We start from the raw sequence: 20,069 nt of genomic DNA, 5'->3' as shown, positions 1-20,069 counted from the left end.
TCTGGTCAGGATTAAACAAGAATAATAGTCCTACTCCTGGTGACTGCCAAGTTCAACCTTACAAATGAAGAGAAAAGGGGGCAGAAAGAGTGACGGTTTCAGGTACCCAAATCTGTATTTGTTTCCTATTGCTGCTTTAGCAAATTGCCACATAGTGACTTAAAGCAACATAAATTTATTCTTCTTTGGAGTCAAATGTATACTGGGTGAAAGTCAAGGTGTCAGCAGTATTCATTACATCTGGATTATTCAGGGAAGAACGTTTCCTTACCCTTCCAAACTTCTGAAGTCTGCCTACATCCCCTGTCCTATGGCTCCTTCCTGCATCTTCAGAGCCAGCAGCATAATATCTTCAAGCATCTCTCTGCTTTTGCCATCTCATTATTTTCTCTGTGTCTCTGATTTACCTGACTTCCTCCTGTAAGGACTCTTAAGATTACATTGGACTCATCCAGATAATCCAGTCTATTCTCCCCATCTTAAGATCCTTAATTTAATCACATCTGCAAAGGCCTTCTTACTATGTAAAGTAACATATTCGTAGGCTCCAGGGTTTAGGACATGGACATCTTTGCTGGGTTATTTTTCAACCTTCCACAACAGACAATAAACATACAGAACATATAAGATAAGCATTCAAAACCATCATTGAGAGCACCCTACGGAACACATTATTCTAAGGCCTTTAAATGCATAATCTCTCTTCATTCTCTGGCAGTCAAGAATTCTGGCCAAGAAAAGAAACACAGTTTTCAATAAGGAAGCTCAGAAATTACTGATAATTCATAATGATCAAAAGAACAAAGTGAAAATACCTTAGCATTGTGCTCAATTGCTTTAAGTTATAACCGTAATTTTCCTGTCCAATCTCCATCTGCATCCTGTTTACCAATCGAACTAAACTTTCAACTGTTTTCAGAAGTTCCATAGTTTTTCCTTTTCTGCCTTTGCTCAGGCAATTCATTCCATCTGAAATCTCTTTTCCTCCAACTGTATATATCAGCATACTACTATTTCTTCTTCTAGATATTTATATAAGTGGAGTAATAAAGTTTGTGTTCTTTTACATCTAGCTTCTTTCATTTAGGATATTTTTTAAAGATTTGTCATTATTTTGTATTGCTAAATAATATTCTATTGTATGATGATGTTGCAAGTTATTAATCTATTCTCGTTGGACATTTGCATTATTTACTGTTTTGAGTTATGAATTAAGTTTCTACAAACATAGGCACAAATCTTTGCATAGATGTATTTTCATATTTCCTTTGGTAAATACATAGGAGTGGAATATCTTCTTGGGTGAAGTATTTGCTCAACTATTTTTCCAATTTTAAGATGTGGTTGTTTTTCTTATTTTTGTGTTTGTTGGATATAAAATGCTCCAGAAATAAATGCCCGGTGCCACGAAGTAAAACCAGCACTCGGGCAAAAGTTTAATCCTCTCAGCAAGGCAATTGACTTCTGCAGAAGGGTGCCACCTGTGCCAATTAAGATCGCAAGAGCACAGAGAACAAAGGAGACTAGGGGATTTTTATATCCTTAACGCAATTCCTACCTCTGTGTCCCTCCCCCATGGGCTAGGGTCCGACTGCACAATCTGAACTGACCCGACTGGCTACTTGTACGTATTTTTCTAAATATAAAAGGGGAGGGGGACGTGAGGTGCAGAGGTAGAACAGGTGAGACGTGCAGTTTCGGGGACACAATGGGTGCAGGTAACCAAGGGAACAGATGTGAGTTATTGATTAGGGATGACGGAAAAGGGGTAGGCTGTTTTACAGTAACTAGGGGCAAGGAGGAACAGGAAAGTTGAATTTGAGAACAAAAGACAAGGAAGTTAGCAGGCTAAATTTTTGAAGAGAAACTCAGAGAAATTCGTTGTATCTTACAATTCCTCCTTTTTAAATTTTCTTATGATTTTTCTCTTCAAACTTTTTAACATGTCTTGGCTTTGCAGTTTGTTTTGATCTTCTAACAGGAAACGCTTACTTGAATAAGGTGGAGGAGAACTAAGGGAGGCTTTAGTAAGTGCTGTTTGTACAATTTTTTGTATTTGCCCGTGGATGCATGGTATGACACATCACCTAATGAGTACACCTATTATGATTGCAAGAGAAATAAGAATTGAGGCTATGATTCCTTTCTATTTACGAAACCACTTTCCTAGCCATTCTGAAATAGGGTCATCGGCTTCAGAATTTTTAGCTAATTGATTGGATAAAGCAGTAAATCCCTGCAAGGCCTTTGTTATACTTCCATTGGGAGCAGTGTTGTTTGGGATGAAGGTACAATGTTGGGTTTTAATTATAACACAAACCCCACCTTTTTTTGGCTAATAACATATCTAGAGTTATTCTGTTTTCCCAAGCCATTTGGCTAGTAGGCCTTAATTGTTCGGCTGTTCCTTTGATAGCATCCTTGGTATAATTAATAAACTGCTGCTGATTATAATAGATGTAATTTATCCAAGCTACATTTTTATTAATAGTTACCTGTGGAGATATGGATTTAAATCCTGCAGCTATTTGGTCATGGGCTTTGAATCTGTTAGGCACTTCTTGTGGAACTCCGATGACATCTATGTTAACTTGAGAGTCTATTTTTTGTGTGTGTTCTGGTTTTTCTTTTTCTGGTTGGTGAAATGCCAGGGTTAAAGGGATAGCCAATTGGATAAGAGCATAAGTACTACTCTCCAATTACCTGGCAGAGTGTCCAGTAAGTGTCCACCACAATACCACCATACATCTGTTTGAGGATGACTAAGGGCAGACTGATGGGCAAGCTCTTGGAAACTCTTAAGCTCATGGCATCCCGTTAAGCTTCCAAGGAATGCAACATTATCCCCCTGTCGTGACAGACACAAGGTGAAACTGACATTGGGAAAAGGAAGCTGAATGGTCCTCGGGGGCTGATCTGCAGGGTGTTGGACTTCGGGATATAGCAGAGAGAGAGCTTGGCATGATTTGTTGCCCCAAGCCATAGAATCCTGGAAGAGAGCTACCATGCAGCCCATTCCTGGTCAACTGGGAGGCAAGTGGAAAGGGGACTCTCTGGCCCTCCAGCTAGCCGTGCACACAAGCGTAACAACTGCTTTTATTTAATGTGCTTGGGAGGTGAGCATGCGCAATGTGTTTAGGAAGCTGTATGCATGCCATCTGAGGCTTTCTTCCATTTTCCAGGAGAGTGCCCCTGGAAGGTCATACTCCACCATTTTGTCTCTTAATGTACATGACCTGGAAGTTGCTTCTCCCTGGTCTCTGCATTCAATTAACAGTTTAGTGCCTCAGGTGTGGACCATCAGGAAATGGCCTCTCCCTGGTGTCAGCTGCCAATTTATCACTTTTAAAGAGGCAATGTAATAAATGTAATAACCGCCAGACCATCACCCAACATTCCTAGTGGGCGGGGGAAGAACCCTCTCCTGCCCCACTCATGCCTAATTACATGTAACACACAGAACTTTTTCTTTTTTTTCTTTTTTAAGCTCATCAGCTAGTGTTAGTGTTTTTTAATGTATGGCTGAAGTTAGTGTTATATTAGTGTTAGTGTTTTTTATGTGTGGCTTATTCCAGTGTGGCCAAGGGAAGCCACAAGATTGGACAACCCTGTTTTTTGGATACATACCTTTGTCAGATACATGTATTGCAAGTACCTCCCAATTTGTGGATTGCTCATTTTCTTAGTGGTGCTTTTTGAAGAGCAGAATTTTTTAGCTTTGATGAATGTCAATACATAAATTTGTGTTTTGGCTTTTAGTATGTAGAACAAAAATTAAATTTTAAGGCCTTCAACCATCCGAATGGATCCTTCCTCTAGCGAAGGGCATTCCAGAGTTACCTGAAAATCTAGTTCAGGCCATGATGCAAGAGGGGCTTGGACATTATACCCCTCCAGCATTAACATCAACACAGACCTTAAGTCTGATAAGACACATTTACAGTCTATTCTCTCTAAAGCCTACTAACACTGGAGGCTTCATCTGCATGATAAAACCTCTCCACAACTTCTTATTGTAACCTAGACATTCCTTTCGACTGATAGTAACTCTTTCAACCAATTGCCAAGCAGAAAATTTTTAAACCTACCTATGACCTGGAAATTCTTCTCCCCAGCTTTGAATTGTCCTGCCCTTCCACATCGAACCAATGTAAATCTTACATGTATTGACTGATGTATTATGTCTCCCTAGTACAAAAGCAAGCTGTACCCCAGCCACCTTGAACACATGTCATCAGTACCTCCAGAGGCTGTGTGACAGGTGTCACTGGTGTTGTCCTTAACCTTGGCAAAATAAACTTTCTAAATTGACTGAGACCTGTCTTAGGTATCTTAGGTTCATAGGTGTTATAACTAAGACATTTTTGCTTATAAGTTTTTATATTTTCAGATTTTATGTTACGCCTATAACATATTTTTTGGTTAATTTTTATGTATGGTGTGAGGTTCTTTTTCTTTTTTTATGCAGATATTCAGTACCATATGTTTAAAAAGACCATCTTGGTCAGGTACTGTGGCTCACACCTATAATCTCAGCACTTTGGAAGGCCGAGGCAGGTGGACTGCTTGAGTCCAGGAATTGGAGGACAGCCCAGGCAACATGAAAAAACCCCATCTCTACTAAAACTAGAAAAAGTAGCTGGGTGTGGTGGCACACATCTGTAGTCCCAGCTACTGGGGTGGGGATAGGGGCTGAGGTGGGAGGATCACCTAAGCCCAGGAGGTCAGGTTATAGTGAGCTGTGATCATGCCATTGCACTCCAGCCTGGCCAGCAGAGTGAGACACTGTCTCATAAATAAATAAATAAATAAATAAACTACCTATAACTCCACTGAATTACCTTGATGTCTTTATTGAAAAGCAATTGACCATATTTATGTGGGTCTATTTGTAGAACGTTTTCTTGCTGTATTTACCTATACATCTATCTTTACACTAATACCATGATGTCTTTGTTTTTGTAGCTTTATAGTAAGTCTTGAAATTAGACAGTAGTATAGATCCTCCAACTGTGTTCTGATTTCTTAAAATTGTTTTGGCTATACTAGATCTTTTACATTTCCATGTAATTTTTTTTTTATTATTATACTTTAAGTTCTAGGGTACATGTGCACAACGTGCAGGTTTGTTACATATATATACATGAGCCATGCTGGTGTGCTGCACCCATTAACTCATCATTTACATTAGGTATATCTCCTAATACTATCCCACCCCCCTCCCCCCTCCCCAAATAGGACCCGGTGTGTGATGTTCCCCTTCCTGTGTCCAAGTGATCTCATTGTTCAATTCCCATCTATGACTATGAGTGAGAACATACGGTATTTGGTTTTCTGTTCTTGTGATAGTTTGCTGAGAATGATGGTTTCCAGCTGCATCCATGTCCCTACAAAGGACACGAACTCATCCTTTTTTATGGCTGTATAGAATTCCATGGTGTATATGTGCCACATTTTCTTAATCCAGTCTGTCACTGATGGACATTTGGGTTGATTCCAAGTCTTTGCTATTGTGAATAGTGCTGCAATAAACATACGTGTGCATGTGTCTTTATAGCAGCATGATTTATAATCCTTTGGGTATATACCCAGTAATGGGATGGCTGGGTCGAATGGTATTTCTAGTTCTAGATCGTTGAGGAATTGCCACACTGTTTTCCACAATGGTTGAAATAGTTTACAGTCCCACCAACAGTGTAGAAGTGTTCCTATTTCTCCACATCCTCTCCAGCACCTGTTGTTTCCTGATTTTTTAATGATTGCCATTCTAACTGGCAATTCTAACTGGTGTGAGATGGTATCTCATTGTGGTTTTGATTTGCATTTCTCTGATGGCCAGTGATAATGAGCATTTTTTCATTGTCTGTTGGCTGTATGAATATCTTCTTTTGAGAAGTGCCTGTTCATATCCTTTCCCCACTTTTTGATGGGGTTGTTTATTTTTTTCTTGTATATTTGATTGAGTTGTTTATAGGTTCTGGATATTAGCCCTTTGTCAGATGAGTAGATTGCAAAAATTTTCTCCCATTCGGTAGGTTACCTGTTCGCTCTGATGGTAGTTTCTTTTGCTGTGCAGAAGCTCTTTAGTTTAATTAGATCCCATTTGTCAATTTTGGCTTTTGTTGCCATTGCTTTTGGTGTTTTAGACATGAAGTCCTTGCCCATACCTATGTCCTGAATGGTATTACCTAGGTTTTCTTCTAGGGTTTTTATGGTTTTAGGTCTAACATTTAAGTCTCTAATCCATCTTGAATTAATTTTCGTATAAGGAGTAAGAAAAAGATCCAGTTTCAGCTTTCTACTTATGGCTAGCCAATTTTCCCAGCACCATTTATTAAATAGGGAATCTTTTCCCTATTTCTTGTTTTTCTCAGGTTTATCAAAGATCAGATGGCTGTAGATGTGTGGTTTTATTTCTGAGGGCTCTGTTCTGTTCCATTGGCCTATATCTCTGTTTTGGTACCAGTACCATGCTGTTTTGGTTACTATAGCCTTGTAGTATAGTTTGAAGTCAGGTAGCATGATGCCTCCAGCTTTGTTCTTTTGGCTTAGGATTGTCTTGGCAATGTGGGGTCTTTTTTGGTTCCATTATGAACTTTAAAGCAGTTTTTTCCAATTCTGTGAAGAAAGTCATTGGTAGCTTAATGGGGATGGCATTGAATCTATAAATTACCTTGGGCAGTATGGCCATTTTCACAATATTGATTCTTCCTATCCATGAGCATGGTATGTTCTTCCATTTGTTTGTGTCCTCTTTTATTTCACTGAGCAGTGGTTTATAGTTCTCCTTGAAGAGGTCTTTTACATCCCTTGTAAGTTGGATTCCTAGGTATTTTATTCTCTTTGAAGCTATTGTGAATGGGAGTTCGTTCATGATTTGGCTTTCTGTTTGTTACTGGTGTATAAGAATGCTTGTGATTTTTGCACATTGATTTTGTATCCTGAGACTTTGCTGAAGTTGCTTATCAGCTTAAGGAGATTCTGGGCTGAGACAATGTGGTTTTCTAAATATACAATCATGTCATCTGCAAACAGGGACAATTTGACTTCTTCTTTTCCTAACTGAATACCTTTTATTTCTTTCTCTTGCCTGATTGCCCTAGCCAGAACTTCCAACACTATGTTGAATAGCAGTGGTGAGAGAGGGCATCCCTGTCTTGTGCCAGTTTTCAAAGGGAATGCTTCCAGTTTTGCCCATTCAGTATGATATTGGCTGTGGTTTTGTCATAAATAGCTCTTATTATTTTGAGATACGTTCCATCAATACCGAATTTATTGAGAGTTTTTAGCATGAAGGGCTATTGAATTTTGTCAAAGGCCTTTTCTGCATCTATTGAGATAATCATGTGGTTTTTGTCTTTGGTTCTGTTTATATGCTGGATTACATTTATTGATTTGCGTATGTTGAACCAGCCTTGCATCCCAGGGATGAAGCGCACTTGATCATGGTGGATAAGCTTTTTGATGTGCTGCTGGATTCGGTTTGGCAGTATTTTATTGAGGATTTTTGCATCGATGTTCATCAGGGATATTGGTCTAAAATTCTCTTTTTTTGTTGTATCTCTGTCAGGCTTTGGTATCAGGATGATGTTGGTCTCATAAAATGAGTTAGGGAGGATTCCCTCTTTTTCTATTGATTGGAATAATTTCAGAAGGAATGGTACCAACTCCTCCTTGTACCTCTGGTAGAATTCGGCTGTGAATCTATCTGGTCCTGGACTTTTTTTGGTTGGTAGACTATTAATTATTGCCTCAATTTCAGAGCCTGCTATTGGTCTATTCAGGGATTCAACTTCTTCCTGGTTTAGTCTTGGGAGAGTATAAGTCTTTGGGAGAGTCCAGGAAATTATCCATTTCTTCTAGGTTTTCTAGTTTATTTGCATAGAGGTGTTTATAGTATTCTCTGATGGTAGTTTGTATATCTATGGGGTCGGTGGTGATTCCCCTTTATCATTTTTTATTGCGTCTATTTGATTCTTCTCTCTTTTCTTCTTCATTAGTCTTGCTAGCGGTCTGTCAATTTTGTTGATCTTTTCAAAAAACCAACTCCTGGATTCATTGATTTTTTGGAGAGTTTTTTGTGTCTCTATCTCCTTCAGTTCTGCTCTGATCTTAGTTATTTCTTGCCTTCTGCTAGCTTTCGAATGTGTTTGCTCTTGCTTCTCTAGTTCTTTTAATTGTGATGCTAGGGTGTCAATTTTAGATCTTTCCTGCTTTCTTTTGTGGGCATTTAGTGTTATAAATTTCCCTCTACACACTACTTGAAATGTGTCCCAGAGATTCTGGTATGTTGTATCTTTGTTCTCATTGGTTTCAAAGAACATCTTTATTTCTGCCTTCATTTCGTTATGTACGCAGTAGTCATTCAGGAGCAGGTTGTTCAGTTTCCATGTAGTTGAGTGGTTTTGATTGAGTTTCTTAGTCCTGAGTTCTAGTTTGATTGCACTGTGGTCTGAGAGACCGTTTGTTATAATTTCTGTTCTTGTACATTTGCTGAGGAGTGCTTTACTTCCAACTATGTGGTCAATTTTGGAATAAGTGTGATGTGGTGCTGAGAAGAATGTATAGTCTGTTGATTTGGGGTGGAGAGTTCTGTAGATGTCTATTAGGTCTGCTTGGTGCAGAGTTGAGTTCAATTCCTGGATATCCTTGTTGACTTTCTGTCTGGTTGATCTGTCTAATGTTGACAGTGAGGTGTTAAAGTCTCCCATTATTATTGTATAGGAGTCTAAGTCTCTTTGTATGTCTCTAAGGGCTTGCTTTATGAATCTGGGTGCTCCTGTATTGGGTGCATATATATTTAGGATAGTTAGCTCTTCCTAATGAATTCATCCCTTTACCATAATGTAATGGCCTTCTTTGTCTCTTTTGATCTTTGATGGTTTAAAGTCTGTTTTATCAGAGACTAGGATTGCAACCCCTGCTTTTTTTTTTTTTTGTTTTCCATTTGCGTGGTAGATCTTCCTCCATCCCTTTATTTTGAGCCTATGTGTGTCTCTGCATGTGAGATGGGTCTCCTGAATACAGCAAACTGATGGGTCTTGACTATCCAGTTTGCCAGCCTATGTCTTTTAATTGAACCATTTAGTCCGTGTACATTTAAGGTTAATATTGTTATGTGTGAACTTGATCCTGTCATTATGATATTAGCTAGTTATTTTGCTTGCTAGTTGATGCGGTTTCTTTCTAGCCTCGATGGACTTTACATTTTGACATGTTTTTGCAATGGCTGGTACCTGTTGTTCCTTTCCATGTTTAGTGCTTCCTTCAGGGTCTCTTGTAGGGCAGGCCTGGTGGTGACAAAATCTCTAAGCATTTCCTTGTCTGTAAAGGATTTTATTTCTCCTTCACTTATGAAACTTAGTTTAGCTGGATATGAAATTCTGAGTTGAAAATTCTTTTCTTTAAGAATGTTGAATATTGGCCCCCACTCTCTTCTGGCTTGTAGAGTTTCTGCCGAGAGATCTGCTGTTAGTCTGATGGGCTTCCCGTTGTGGGTAACCCGACCTTTCTCTCTGGCTGCCCTTAACATTTTTTCCTTCATTTCAACTTTGGTGAATCTGACAATTATGTGTCTTGGAGCTGCTCTTCTTGAGGAGTACCTTTGTGGCATTCTCTGTATTTCCTGAATTTGAATATTGGCCTGCCTTACTAGGTTGGGGAAGTTCTCCTGGATGATATCCTGCAGAGTGTTTTCCAACTTGGTTCCATTTTCCCCGTCACTTTCAGGCACACCAATCAGACGTATATTTGGTCTTTTCACATAATCCCATATTTCTTCGAGGCTTTGTTCATTTCTTTTTAGTCTTTCTTCTCTACACTTCTTTTCTCACTTCATTTCATTCATTTGATCTTCAATCGCTGATACTCTTTCTTCCAGATGATCGAGTCGGTTACTAAAGCTTGTGCATTTGTCACATAGTTCTTGTGTTATGGTTTTCATCTCTATCAGTTCTTTTAAGGACTTCTCTACATTGGTTATTCTAGTTAGCCATTCATCAAATGTTTTTTCAAGGTTTTTAGTTTCTTTGCACTGGTTACGTAGTTCCTCCTTTAGCTCTGAGAAGTTTGATCGACTGAAGCCTTCTTCTCTCAACTCGTCAAAGTCATTCTCCGTCCAGCTTTGTTCCGTTGCTGGCAATGAGCTGAGTTCCTTTGGAGGGGGAGATGCGCTCTGATTTTTTGAATTTCCAGCTTTTCTGCATTGCTTTTCCCCCATCTTTGTGGTTTTATCTGCCTTTGGTCTTTGATGATGGTGATGTACTGATGGGGTTTTGGTGTGGGTGTCCTTTCTGTTTGCTAGTTTTCCTTCTAACAATCAGGACCCTCAGCTGTAGGTCTGTTGGAGTTTGCTTGAGATCCACTCCAGACCCTGTTTGCCTGGGTATCAGCAGCGGAGGCTGCAGAAGATATAATATTGCTGAACAGCAAGTGTTGCTGTCTGATTCTTGCTCTGGAAGCTTGGTCTCAGGGGTGTACCCTGCCATGTGAGGTGTGAGGTGTCAGTCTGCACCTAGTCGGGGATGTCTCCCAGTTAGGCTACTCAGGGGTCAGGGACCCACTTGAGCAGGCAGTCTGTCTGTTCTCAGATCTCAGCCTCCATGCTGGGAGATCCACTGCTCTCTTCAAAGCTGTCAGACAGGGGCATTTACCTCTGCCGAGGTTTCTGCTGCTTTTTGTTTAGCTATGACCTGTCCCCAGTGGAGGAGTCTACAGAGGCAGGCCGGCCTCCTTGAGCTGTGGTGGGCTCCACCCAATTCGAGCTTCCTGGTGGGTTTGTTTACCTACTTAAGCCTCAGCAATGGCGGGCACCCCTCCCCCAGCATCACTGCAGCCTTGCAGTTAGATCTCAGACTGCTGTGCTAGCAATGAGGGAGGTTCCAAGGGCGTGGGACCCTCTGGGTCAGGTGTGGGATATAATCTCCTGGTGTGCCGTTTGCCACGACCCTTGGTAAAGCGCAGTATTAGGGTGGGAGTTACCGGATTTTCCAGGTGTTGTGTGTCTCAATTTCCTTTGGCTAGGAAAAGGAATTCCCTTCCCCCTTGTGCTTCCCATGTGAGGCGATGCCTCACCCTGCTTCAGCTCTTGCTGATAGGGCTGCACCTGTGGACCAGCGTCAACTGTCCGACATGCCCCAGTGAGATGAACCCGGTACCTCAGTTGAAAATGCAGAAATCACCCATCTTCTGTGTTGTTCATGCTGGGAGCTGGAGGCTGGATCTGTTCCTATTCGGCCATCTTGGGCACGCCCCCCCATGTAATTTTTTAAATGTGCTTTTCAATTTCTTTTTTTTTTTTTAAATATTTGGGATTTTGATTGGAATTGCACTGAATCTAAAGATCAATATGGAGAAACTTTACATTGTAACAGTATTGAGTCTCCCAATCCATGAAAGTGATATATCTCTCAAAGTAGTCAAGTCTTCCCTCAATTCTTTCTCTCTCTCTCTCTCTTTCTTTTTTTGTTTTTTTAGAGACAGGGTCTCACTGTGTCACCCAGGCTAGACTGCAGTGGTGTGATCTCAGCTCACTGCAACCTTGGTCTCATGGGTTCAAGCGATTCTCCTGCCTCAGCCTCCCAAGTAGCTGGGACTATAGGTGTGTGCCACCACTCCCAGCTAATTTTTGTATTTTTAGTAGAGATGGGGTTTCACCATGTTGGCCAGGCTAGTCTTGAACTCCTCACCTCAAGTGATCTGCCCGCCTCAGGCTCCCAAAGTGTTCTCTCAATTCTCTGAGCAGTGTTTTGTAATTTGCTGTGTATGTGTATTGAATGTCATTCTTGATCTGGGTGCTGGTTATTCTTTTTGTGAACATTCATTGACCCATTTAAGATTTGTGTACTTTTCAGTATGTTTGTTTTATTTCAATAAAATGGTTGAATTAAAGGATATGAAATACCTACCTTAAAAGTCCAAAAACCTTCTATTAGGGAGAATCTCAAACATATATAATAGTAGAAAGAATTTTATAATCAACTCTCATATACCTTTCAACCAATAATGATAAACATCAATGCAAGGCCAATCTTGATTTATCTATATCACAATTCCTTACCATTCTCCCCTTTCCTAGATTATTTTGAAGCTAATCCCAGACCTAATTCCATCTGTAAATGTTTCAGTATGTATTTCTAAAAGATAAGCACTATTTTAAAACCACAATACCATAATATCATTATTATAACTAGAAAAACTTAACATTGGTTACTGAATATTTAGACTGTCTAAAATTCAAATTCATTGGTTGTGTCATAATTTTTTTTTACAGTTTGTTTAAGTTAGTATTTAAACAAACTTCACAAAATGCATTTATTTAGTCTTGTAATTATCTTTTAATTACAGATTAAAAGATAATTTTAATCTGTAAAATTATTTTACATATTTTACATACATATTTTAAACCTTTAGGTTTCCCTCCTTTTTCTTTACATTTAATTATTGAAGAAAGTGAATCATTTGTTCTGAAAGATTTTCTACATTCTGGATTTTGCTAATTACAATACCTGCAGTCAGTGCTGTGCTAGTAATTATATAATAATATTTCTGGGTAGGGTTGAGATGGGGTGAATGGGCTCTGCTTTGTAGTATTTTCTGGTTTTCTTGATGTAAATACTACCACCATAGTGATTTCAAGCTGCCAACATGATGCCACTGAATGCAGAATTGGGAAAAGATGTGTAGTAGCACAACTTTACATAATATTTCTACTGTAAAAATGAAATAGATATAAATATCCCCAAGAGCATAAATAGCAGCAACATGTAGTAAAATAATTAAGAAGTTATGTATTTTGGATGTTTATTACCTTTGCTTTTATTTATTTATTTATTGAGACAGAGTCTCGCTTTGTAGTCCAGGCTGGAGTGCAGTGGCATGGTCTCAGCTTACTGCAAGCTCTGCCTCCCAGGTTCACACCATTCTCCTGCCTCAGCCTCTCAAGTAGCTGGGACTACAGTTGCCAGCCACCACACCCAGCTAATTTTTTGTATTTTTTGTGGAGATGGGGTTTCACCATGTTAGCCAGGATGGTCTCAATATCCTGACCTTGTGATCCACCTGCCTCAGCCTCCCAAAGTGCTGGGATTACAGGCGTGAGCCACCGCACCCAGCCTGCTTTTTTTTTTTTTTTTTTTTTTGAGACGGAATCTCACGCTGTTGCCCAGGCTGGAGTGCAGTGGCGCGATCTCGGCTCACTGCAAGCTCCGCCTCCCGGGTTCCCGCCATTCTCCTGCCTCAGCCTCCTGAGTAGCTGGGACTACAGGCGCCCGCCACCGCGCCCGGCTAATTTTTTGTATTTTTAGTAGAGACGGGGTTTCACTGTGGTCTCGATCTCCTGACCTTGTGATCCGCCCGCCTCGGCCTCCCAAAGTGCTGGGATTACAGGCTTGAGCCACCGCGCCCGGCCCAGCCTGCTTTTAATATAATTTATTTTGTTATAGGTTTATATAATTTAATTTTTAATTATGACTGTGTTTAACAAATGGCTCACAGATTTTTGAAAATGTATCTGTCAAATATTGTCAGCCAGTTTCAGTGCATGGCTGCCTGTAGTATCATTTAACATATCCCTCTATCCCCTATATTTCCTGAAAACTGTAGTTAAATCTGAAGGTTTGCTAGATTCAGATTAGACAGATAGATAGACAGACAGATGCATGGATACTTCAAAAGTAGTGCTGTGTATTTCCTGTTGCCTCACACATCAAGATAAAGTCATGTTTTGAGGGTTTGTGAGGTATAAAAGACTTCTTCCCTCAAAAAAAACTCATCCCCCATTACAATAAACAAAATGAATATGAACAAAATGAAAAAGGAGTAAACCATGAGGGAAAAGAGAAAAGAAGAGGAGTTGTCAGGAACAGAATTTGGGATGATGGAAAGAAAATGAAGAAGGGGTAACAATTTAGTTGGCCAGTGAAGGACGAAACCTCAGCTGGCTAGTGGGGAAAGAGAATGTAAGCTGTGAAGAAAGTTGTTTGATACCATGAACCCTCAAAAGAAAGAGGAATTGGAAGAACAGTCTGTCACTAAGATGGAAGTGGGAGTGAATGTAGGGCTGGAAGTCAAAAAAGTAGTTGTAAGTCCAAGAATGCCCTCCCTAATCCTATGCAGCAATATATTTCCTGAAGAATGAACCAAGGATTCTAGGTTGTGGGGTACCAGGCATTGCTGAGGCCAGAGCTTCTACTAAAAATGTGGTGAGAGAGGAGGTATAAGTGAAAATCTTTATACTGAATAGTGAGATTCCTCCGTCCACCTTCTCCCACTCAGCTCCACATTGCTAGCATCCAGGCTTATATCCTTCCAGGTAGAAAATAGGAATATTAGGCTGGGCACAGTGGCTCATGCCTGTAATCCCAGCACTTTGGGAGACCGAGGCAGGTGGATCACGAGGTCAGGAGATCGAGACCATCCTGGCTAACACAGTGAATCCCTGTCTCTACAAAAAATACAAAAATTTAGCCAGGTGTGTTGGTGGGCACTTGTAGTCCCAGCTACTCAGGAGGCTGAGGCGGGAGAATGGTGTGAACCCAGGAGGTGGAGTTTGCAGTGAGCCGAGATCACACCACTCCACGCCAGCCTGGACAACAGAACGAGACTCTGTCTCAAAAAAAAAAAAAAAGGAATATTACTCTCTGGAAAAATGGACTGTCAAAGAGAAAATGACAGGAATCTCTTAGTGATAAAGTGCAGTATGTTAATCCTACAGGGCAGCCCACCCTTTGATAAATTCTAACCATGTGCCTTGAGCCTGCTTCTGATTAGTGCCTGATATGGTATGGCTCTGTCCCCACCCAAATCTCATCTTGAATTGTAGTTCCCACAATTCCCTCATGTCATGTGAGGGACTCAGTGGGAGGTAATTGAATCATGGGGGTGGGTATTTCCCATTTTCATAATAGTGAATAAGTTTCACAAGATCTGATGGTTTTATAAAGAGGAGTTCCCCTGCGCAAGCTCTCTCTTGCCTGCTGCCAGGTAAGACATGCCTTTTGCCTCCTGCCATGATCATGAGGCCTCCCTAGCTATGTGGAACTGTGAGTCCATTAAACCTCTTTTTCTTTATAAATTACCCAGTCTCGGGTATGTCTTTATCAGCAGTGTGACAATGAACTGATACAGTTCCTTATATTTTTCTGTGTTTGTAAAAATAATCAGCCAAAAGTCATCAGTTTATTTGAGGGAAACTTCTCACATTAAAGTCAGTCATCAAAATGGAAATATGGCATTCAAAGGAAACAGACGTTGGCAGAAGAAAATTTAAAAGAAAAATGAAAAACCTACATCTGTAATAAAAGCTTCAGAAATATTCACAAAACAGCAAGAGAAGATTATAAAAAGCAAAAAGACCTGAACAGGTAGAACACAACTGTATATATGTATATATAGATATATAGATATAGTATAAATAAAAAAACAGTAGAGAAGTTGGAAGATAATGATAAATTTATATTCAAGAAAGCATAAGAAGACAAAGTAAATAAAAAATAGAAGGGGAAAATATAGAAAATTAGGGACTAGGAAATCTAACAAGGAAATCATTCCTATATGAGTAATAGGAATTTCAGAAAAAGAAAACAAATTTGGAGGAGGGAAAATTACCAAAAAAATTGACAAAATATCTCAGTATTTAAAGACATGAGTTTGCAGGTTAAAAGGGCCCATGGATTGTCCAGTACAATGAAAAACAACTACCTTTGCCCAAGTTCATCTCTGAAATTTCATACTCCTAAGAATAGAAGGAAATTCTGAAAACTTTCAGATGGAAAAAAACAGCCCAAAGAACAAAAAACAAAGCAAACAACAACAAAAAAAGGTCAAATAAACAGGAATAGGAAAATGGGTTCAGATTTCTCAACAGCAACACAGAAAACAATGGAACACAGTCTTCAAATTTTTGAAGGGAAATGCTTTCCAATGCAAAAATCTTCCCAACCAAATTCTCAATCAAATGTGAGGTTAGAATAATGATACTTTGAATTCTTATGCAAAAATCTCAGAAACCCAACCAAATTCTCAATTAAATATGAAGGTAGAATAATGATATTTCGAATTTTTATGCAAAAATATCAGAAAGTTTAGTCCCTATGTATCTTCTCAAGAAGCTATTGGAAGATGTGCTCCATAAAACAAGAAAGAGGAGGATGTGAGATCTAGTTGTATTAGTTTGTTTTCATGATGCTCATAAAGACATACCTGAAACTGGGAACAAAAAGAAGGTTAATTGGGCTGGGTGCGGTGGCTCATGCCTGTAATCCCAGCACTTTGGGAGGCCGAGGCGGGCAGATCACTAGGTCAGGAGATCGAGACCATCCTGGCTAACATGGTGAAAACCCGTCTCTACTAAAAATAGAAAAAATTAGCTGGGCATGGTGACGGGTGCCTGTAGTCCCAGCTACTCAGGAGGCTGAGGCAGGAGAATGGTGTGAACCTGGGAGGCAGAGCTTGCTGTGAGCTGAGATCGCACCACCTGGGCCACAGAGCAACTCAGTCTCAAAAAAAAAAAAAAAAAAAAGAGGGTTAATTTGACTTACAGTTCTGCATGGGTGGGGAGGCCTCAGAATCATGGCATGAGGTGAAAGGCACTTCTTGCATGGCAGCAGCAAGAGGAAAATGAGAAAGAAGCAAAAGTGGAAACCCCTGATAAACCCATCAGATCTTGTGAGACTTATTCACTATCACAAGAATAGCACGGGAAAGACCAGCCCCCATGAATCAATTACCCCCACCCAGCTCTCTCCCACAACACGTGGGAATTCTGGGAGCTACAGTTCAATATGAGATTTGGGTGGGGACACAGCCAAACCATATCACTCCACCCCTGGCCCCTCCAAATCTCATGTCCTCACATTTCCAAACCAATCATGCCTTCTCAACAGTCCCTCAAATTCTTAACTCATTTCAACATTAGCCCAAAAGTCCACAGTTCAAAGTTCCATCTGAGACAACGCAAGTCCCTTCTGCCTATGAGCCTGTAATATTGAAAGCAAGCTAGTTACTTTCTAGATAATGATTACCTCCAGGGTAAACAAGAGGTTTACAACAAATAAAATGTAATAATGTCCCAAACAGAATAATGTCCCAAACAGAAACATCAAAAAATAGCATATAGGCATTGTATTAGTCTGTTCTTGCATTGCTATAGATACCTGAAACTGGTAATTTATAAGAAAAAGAGGTTTAATTGGCTCACAGTTCTGCAGGCTGTACAGGAAGCACAGTGGCTTCTACATCTGGAGAGGCTTCAGGAAGTTTCCAAATGTGGTGGAAGGCAAAGAGGGAGTGAGGGGTCTTACATGGTGGCCAAAGGGAGCAAGAGAGAGAGGGAGGAGGTGCTACCCCCCCCCTTTTTTTTGAGACGGAGTCTCACTCTGTCACCAGGCTGGAGTGCAGTGGTGATATCTCAGCTCACTGTACCCTCCACCTCCCAGGTTCAAGCGATTCTCCTGTCTCAGCCTCTGGAATAGCTGGGATTACAGGCACATGCCACCACACCCAGATAATTTTTGTATTTTTAGTAGAGATGGGTTTCACCATGTTGGCCAGGATGGTCTCAATCCCTTGACCTCATGATTCCCACCCACCCCCCTGGCACCAGACTCCAAAAGTGCTGGGATTACAGGCGTGAGCCAAGGTGCCCTGCCAGTGCTACACAGTTTAAAGCAACCAGATCTCACTCACTATCATGAGAACAGCACCAAGGGGATGGTGCTAGACTATTCATGAGAAACCCATCCCCATGATCAAATCACCTCCCACCAGGCCTTACCTCCAACAGTGGGGATTACAATTTAACATGAGATTTGGTGGGACAAGCCATACCAGGGATGCATGAAAGGAAAATCTTGGGTTTCCAAAATTACTAAACTAAAGGGAAAAGTCAGGCTGGGAACTGCTCAGGGCAAACCTGCCTCACATTCTATTCAAAGTCATTCAGCTGCTCACTGAGATATATGCATAGTCTGATGGCCTCCTTTGGAAAGGTTTATCAGAAACTCAAAAGAAGGCAACCATTTGTCTCTTACCTACCTGAGACCTGGAAGCCCCCTCCCTGCTTCAAGTTGTCCCTGCCTTTCTGGATGGAACCAATGTACTTCTTAACATACATTGATTGATGTCTCATGTCTCCCTAAAATGTGTAAAACCAAGCTGTGCCCTGAGCACCTTGGGCACATGTTGTCAGGACCTCCTGAGGCTGTGTCATGGACAAGCGTCCTCAATCTTGGTAAAATAAACTTTCTAAATTAACTGAGACCTGTCTCAAATTTTGGGTGTTCACACATGTTATTTAGAAATATGGAAGTAAACACCAGGAACAAAACTTGAAAGGATTAAAAATGCTTACCTCTGGAAAGTGGATTTAACTTAAGGAGGAACTGAACAGGAGAAAGCAGATTTTGGTTATAGAAAGAAAGAGATTCAAATAAAACAGTACAGAACACCTGTTCTGTCCTCCCTTGTGTTTATCAAGTGCTTGCCAGGCACTCAAAGTTCATTGCTGTCATTACTTTAAGAATTGAGGACTTGGGCCTCCACGTGGTATTCTATTAATACTGGCTCTCTTAAACTGACTGTCTCCAGGATTTTGCATCTATCAGGAAGGGAGATTGTGACCTCTAACAAGTTACAGTGGGCAGTAGGTATCCATGGAGAACTGGTTCCAGGACCTGGACAGCAAAATCCACAGATGCTCAAGGCCCTTATATTAAATGGTGTAGTACGGTATTTGCACATCCTCTCCTATAATTCACATCATCTTCAGATTCCTTATAATATCAAGTACCATGTAATTGTTACATAAGTAGTTGTTACATTGTATTATTTAGGGAATTATGACAAGGAAAAAAAGTCCGTACATGTTCAGTACAGAGGCAAGCATTCTTTTTTTCCTCAAATGTTTCTCATCCGTGGTTAGTTGAATTTGGATGATGAATCCGCAAATCTGGAGGGCCGAACATGCTTAACTTCCCTAAGGTTAAACATTGCTAAAGCGAGAATAATTATAAACTTAGCTAGGAAGGGTGTTGCGGAAAGCAATGAATATTATACTTGCAAAGTGCTTGGCACGTTATTGTGGTTATTATTTCCTGAAAACAAACAGAAACCACTTATTGGTTGGTGTGAAAGAGGGCATCTGTCAAAGTTGTTGTCCTTTGGAGCCAGAAAAGTCTTTCTTCTATGATGACTCACCTCTCCTCACCTCTCCTCCAACCTCGCAGCTTCTTTGGGGCTCCCTCCCGGAGGACACCGGTCAAGATTAGCCTGGGCCACAGTGCACCGGTCCTGTTCTGGGTGATGTTCCAAGCTCACTTTTTTATTTTTTTAATTTTTATTATTTATTTATTATTACTTTTTTAAACAGGGTGTCACTCTGTCGCCCAGGGCTGGAGTGCAGTGGTGCCATCACTGCTCGCTGCAGCCTCGATTCCCTGGGGTCAAGCCTCCTCCCATCTCAACCTCGCAGGTAGCTGAGACTACAGGTGCGCACCACCAAGACCGGCTAATTTTTGTATTTTTTGTACAGAGGAGGTTTGTTACCTATATGTTACTCAGGTTTGTCTCGATCTCCTAGACTCAAGCGATCCGCCCGCCTCGGCCTCCCAAAGTGCTGGGATTACAGGCATGAGCCACCGCACCCCGCCCCAAGCTCAGTCTTGAAATAGACTGGAACGGGAAACGGAAAACAGCAAGGTTTTCCTCCGACCAGCGAGAGTCGCTCCTACGAGCGAGAGTCCCGCCCTGCATCAGTTTGCGGAGCCCCTTTAGTAGAAGGAGAGAAGGGGAGTCGAGGAGGCACGGGACTGGAGGGACCGAAGTTCCCCAATGGCGGCCCGGGGGTGCGCGGTCTCGCGGCTGCTCCAGCTTCTGCTGCTGCTGCTGCCGCTGCTGGCTGAGGGCGGGGCGCCCTCGCCGTGGCACGGGGAAGGCACCAGCCCACAGCTGCGGGACATCTTCCTGGGCCGCTGCGCCGAGTACCGCGCACTGCTGAGCTCGGAGCAGCGGTGAGGCCGCGGGCCGGGTGGGAAGGGAAGCGGGGGGCGGGAAGAGGCGACAGTGAAGAGGGC

General features: G+C 41.1%; 1 protein-coding gene across 2 annotated transcripts in view; it reads left to right on the top strand.

Moving 5' to 3' along the window:
* The first annotated feature begins 49 nt into the window (after nucleotides 1-49).
* Nucleotides 50-20,069, top strand: part of LOC105487910 (bone marrow stromal cell antigen 1) — a 53,925-nt gene continuing 33,905 nt past the window's right edge. The window contains exon 1 of one of the 2 annotated variants that reach the window (XM_011751576.2): nucleotides 50-102. In XM_011751576.2, coding sequence (XP_011749878.2) covers nucleotides 65-102 — 38 coding nt within the window. In that variant the 5' untranslated portion in view covers nucleotides 50-64. Of the gene's footprint in view, nucleotides 103-19,616; nucleotides 20,007-20,069 lie in introns of those variants that run through there. The other variant, XM_011751574.3, reaches the window with a different exon arrangement.

The sequence above is a fragment of the Macaca nemestrina genome, chromosome 3, assembly GCF_043159975.1.
Source record: "Macaca nemestrina isolate mMacNem1 chromosome 3, mMacNem.hap1, whole genome shotgun sequence".
Classification (NCBI taxonomy): Eukaryota; Metazoa; Chordata; class Mammalia; order Primates; family Cercopithecidae; genus Macaca; species Macaca nemestrina.
This window is presented reverse-complemented; position numbering and strand designations above follow the sequence as displayed.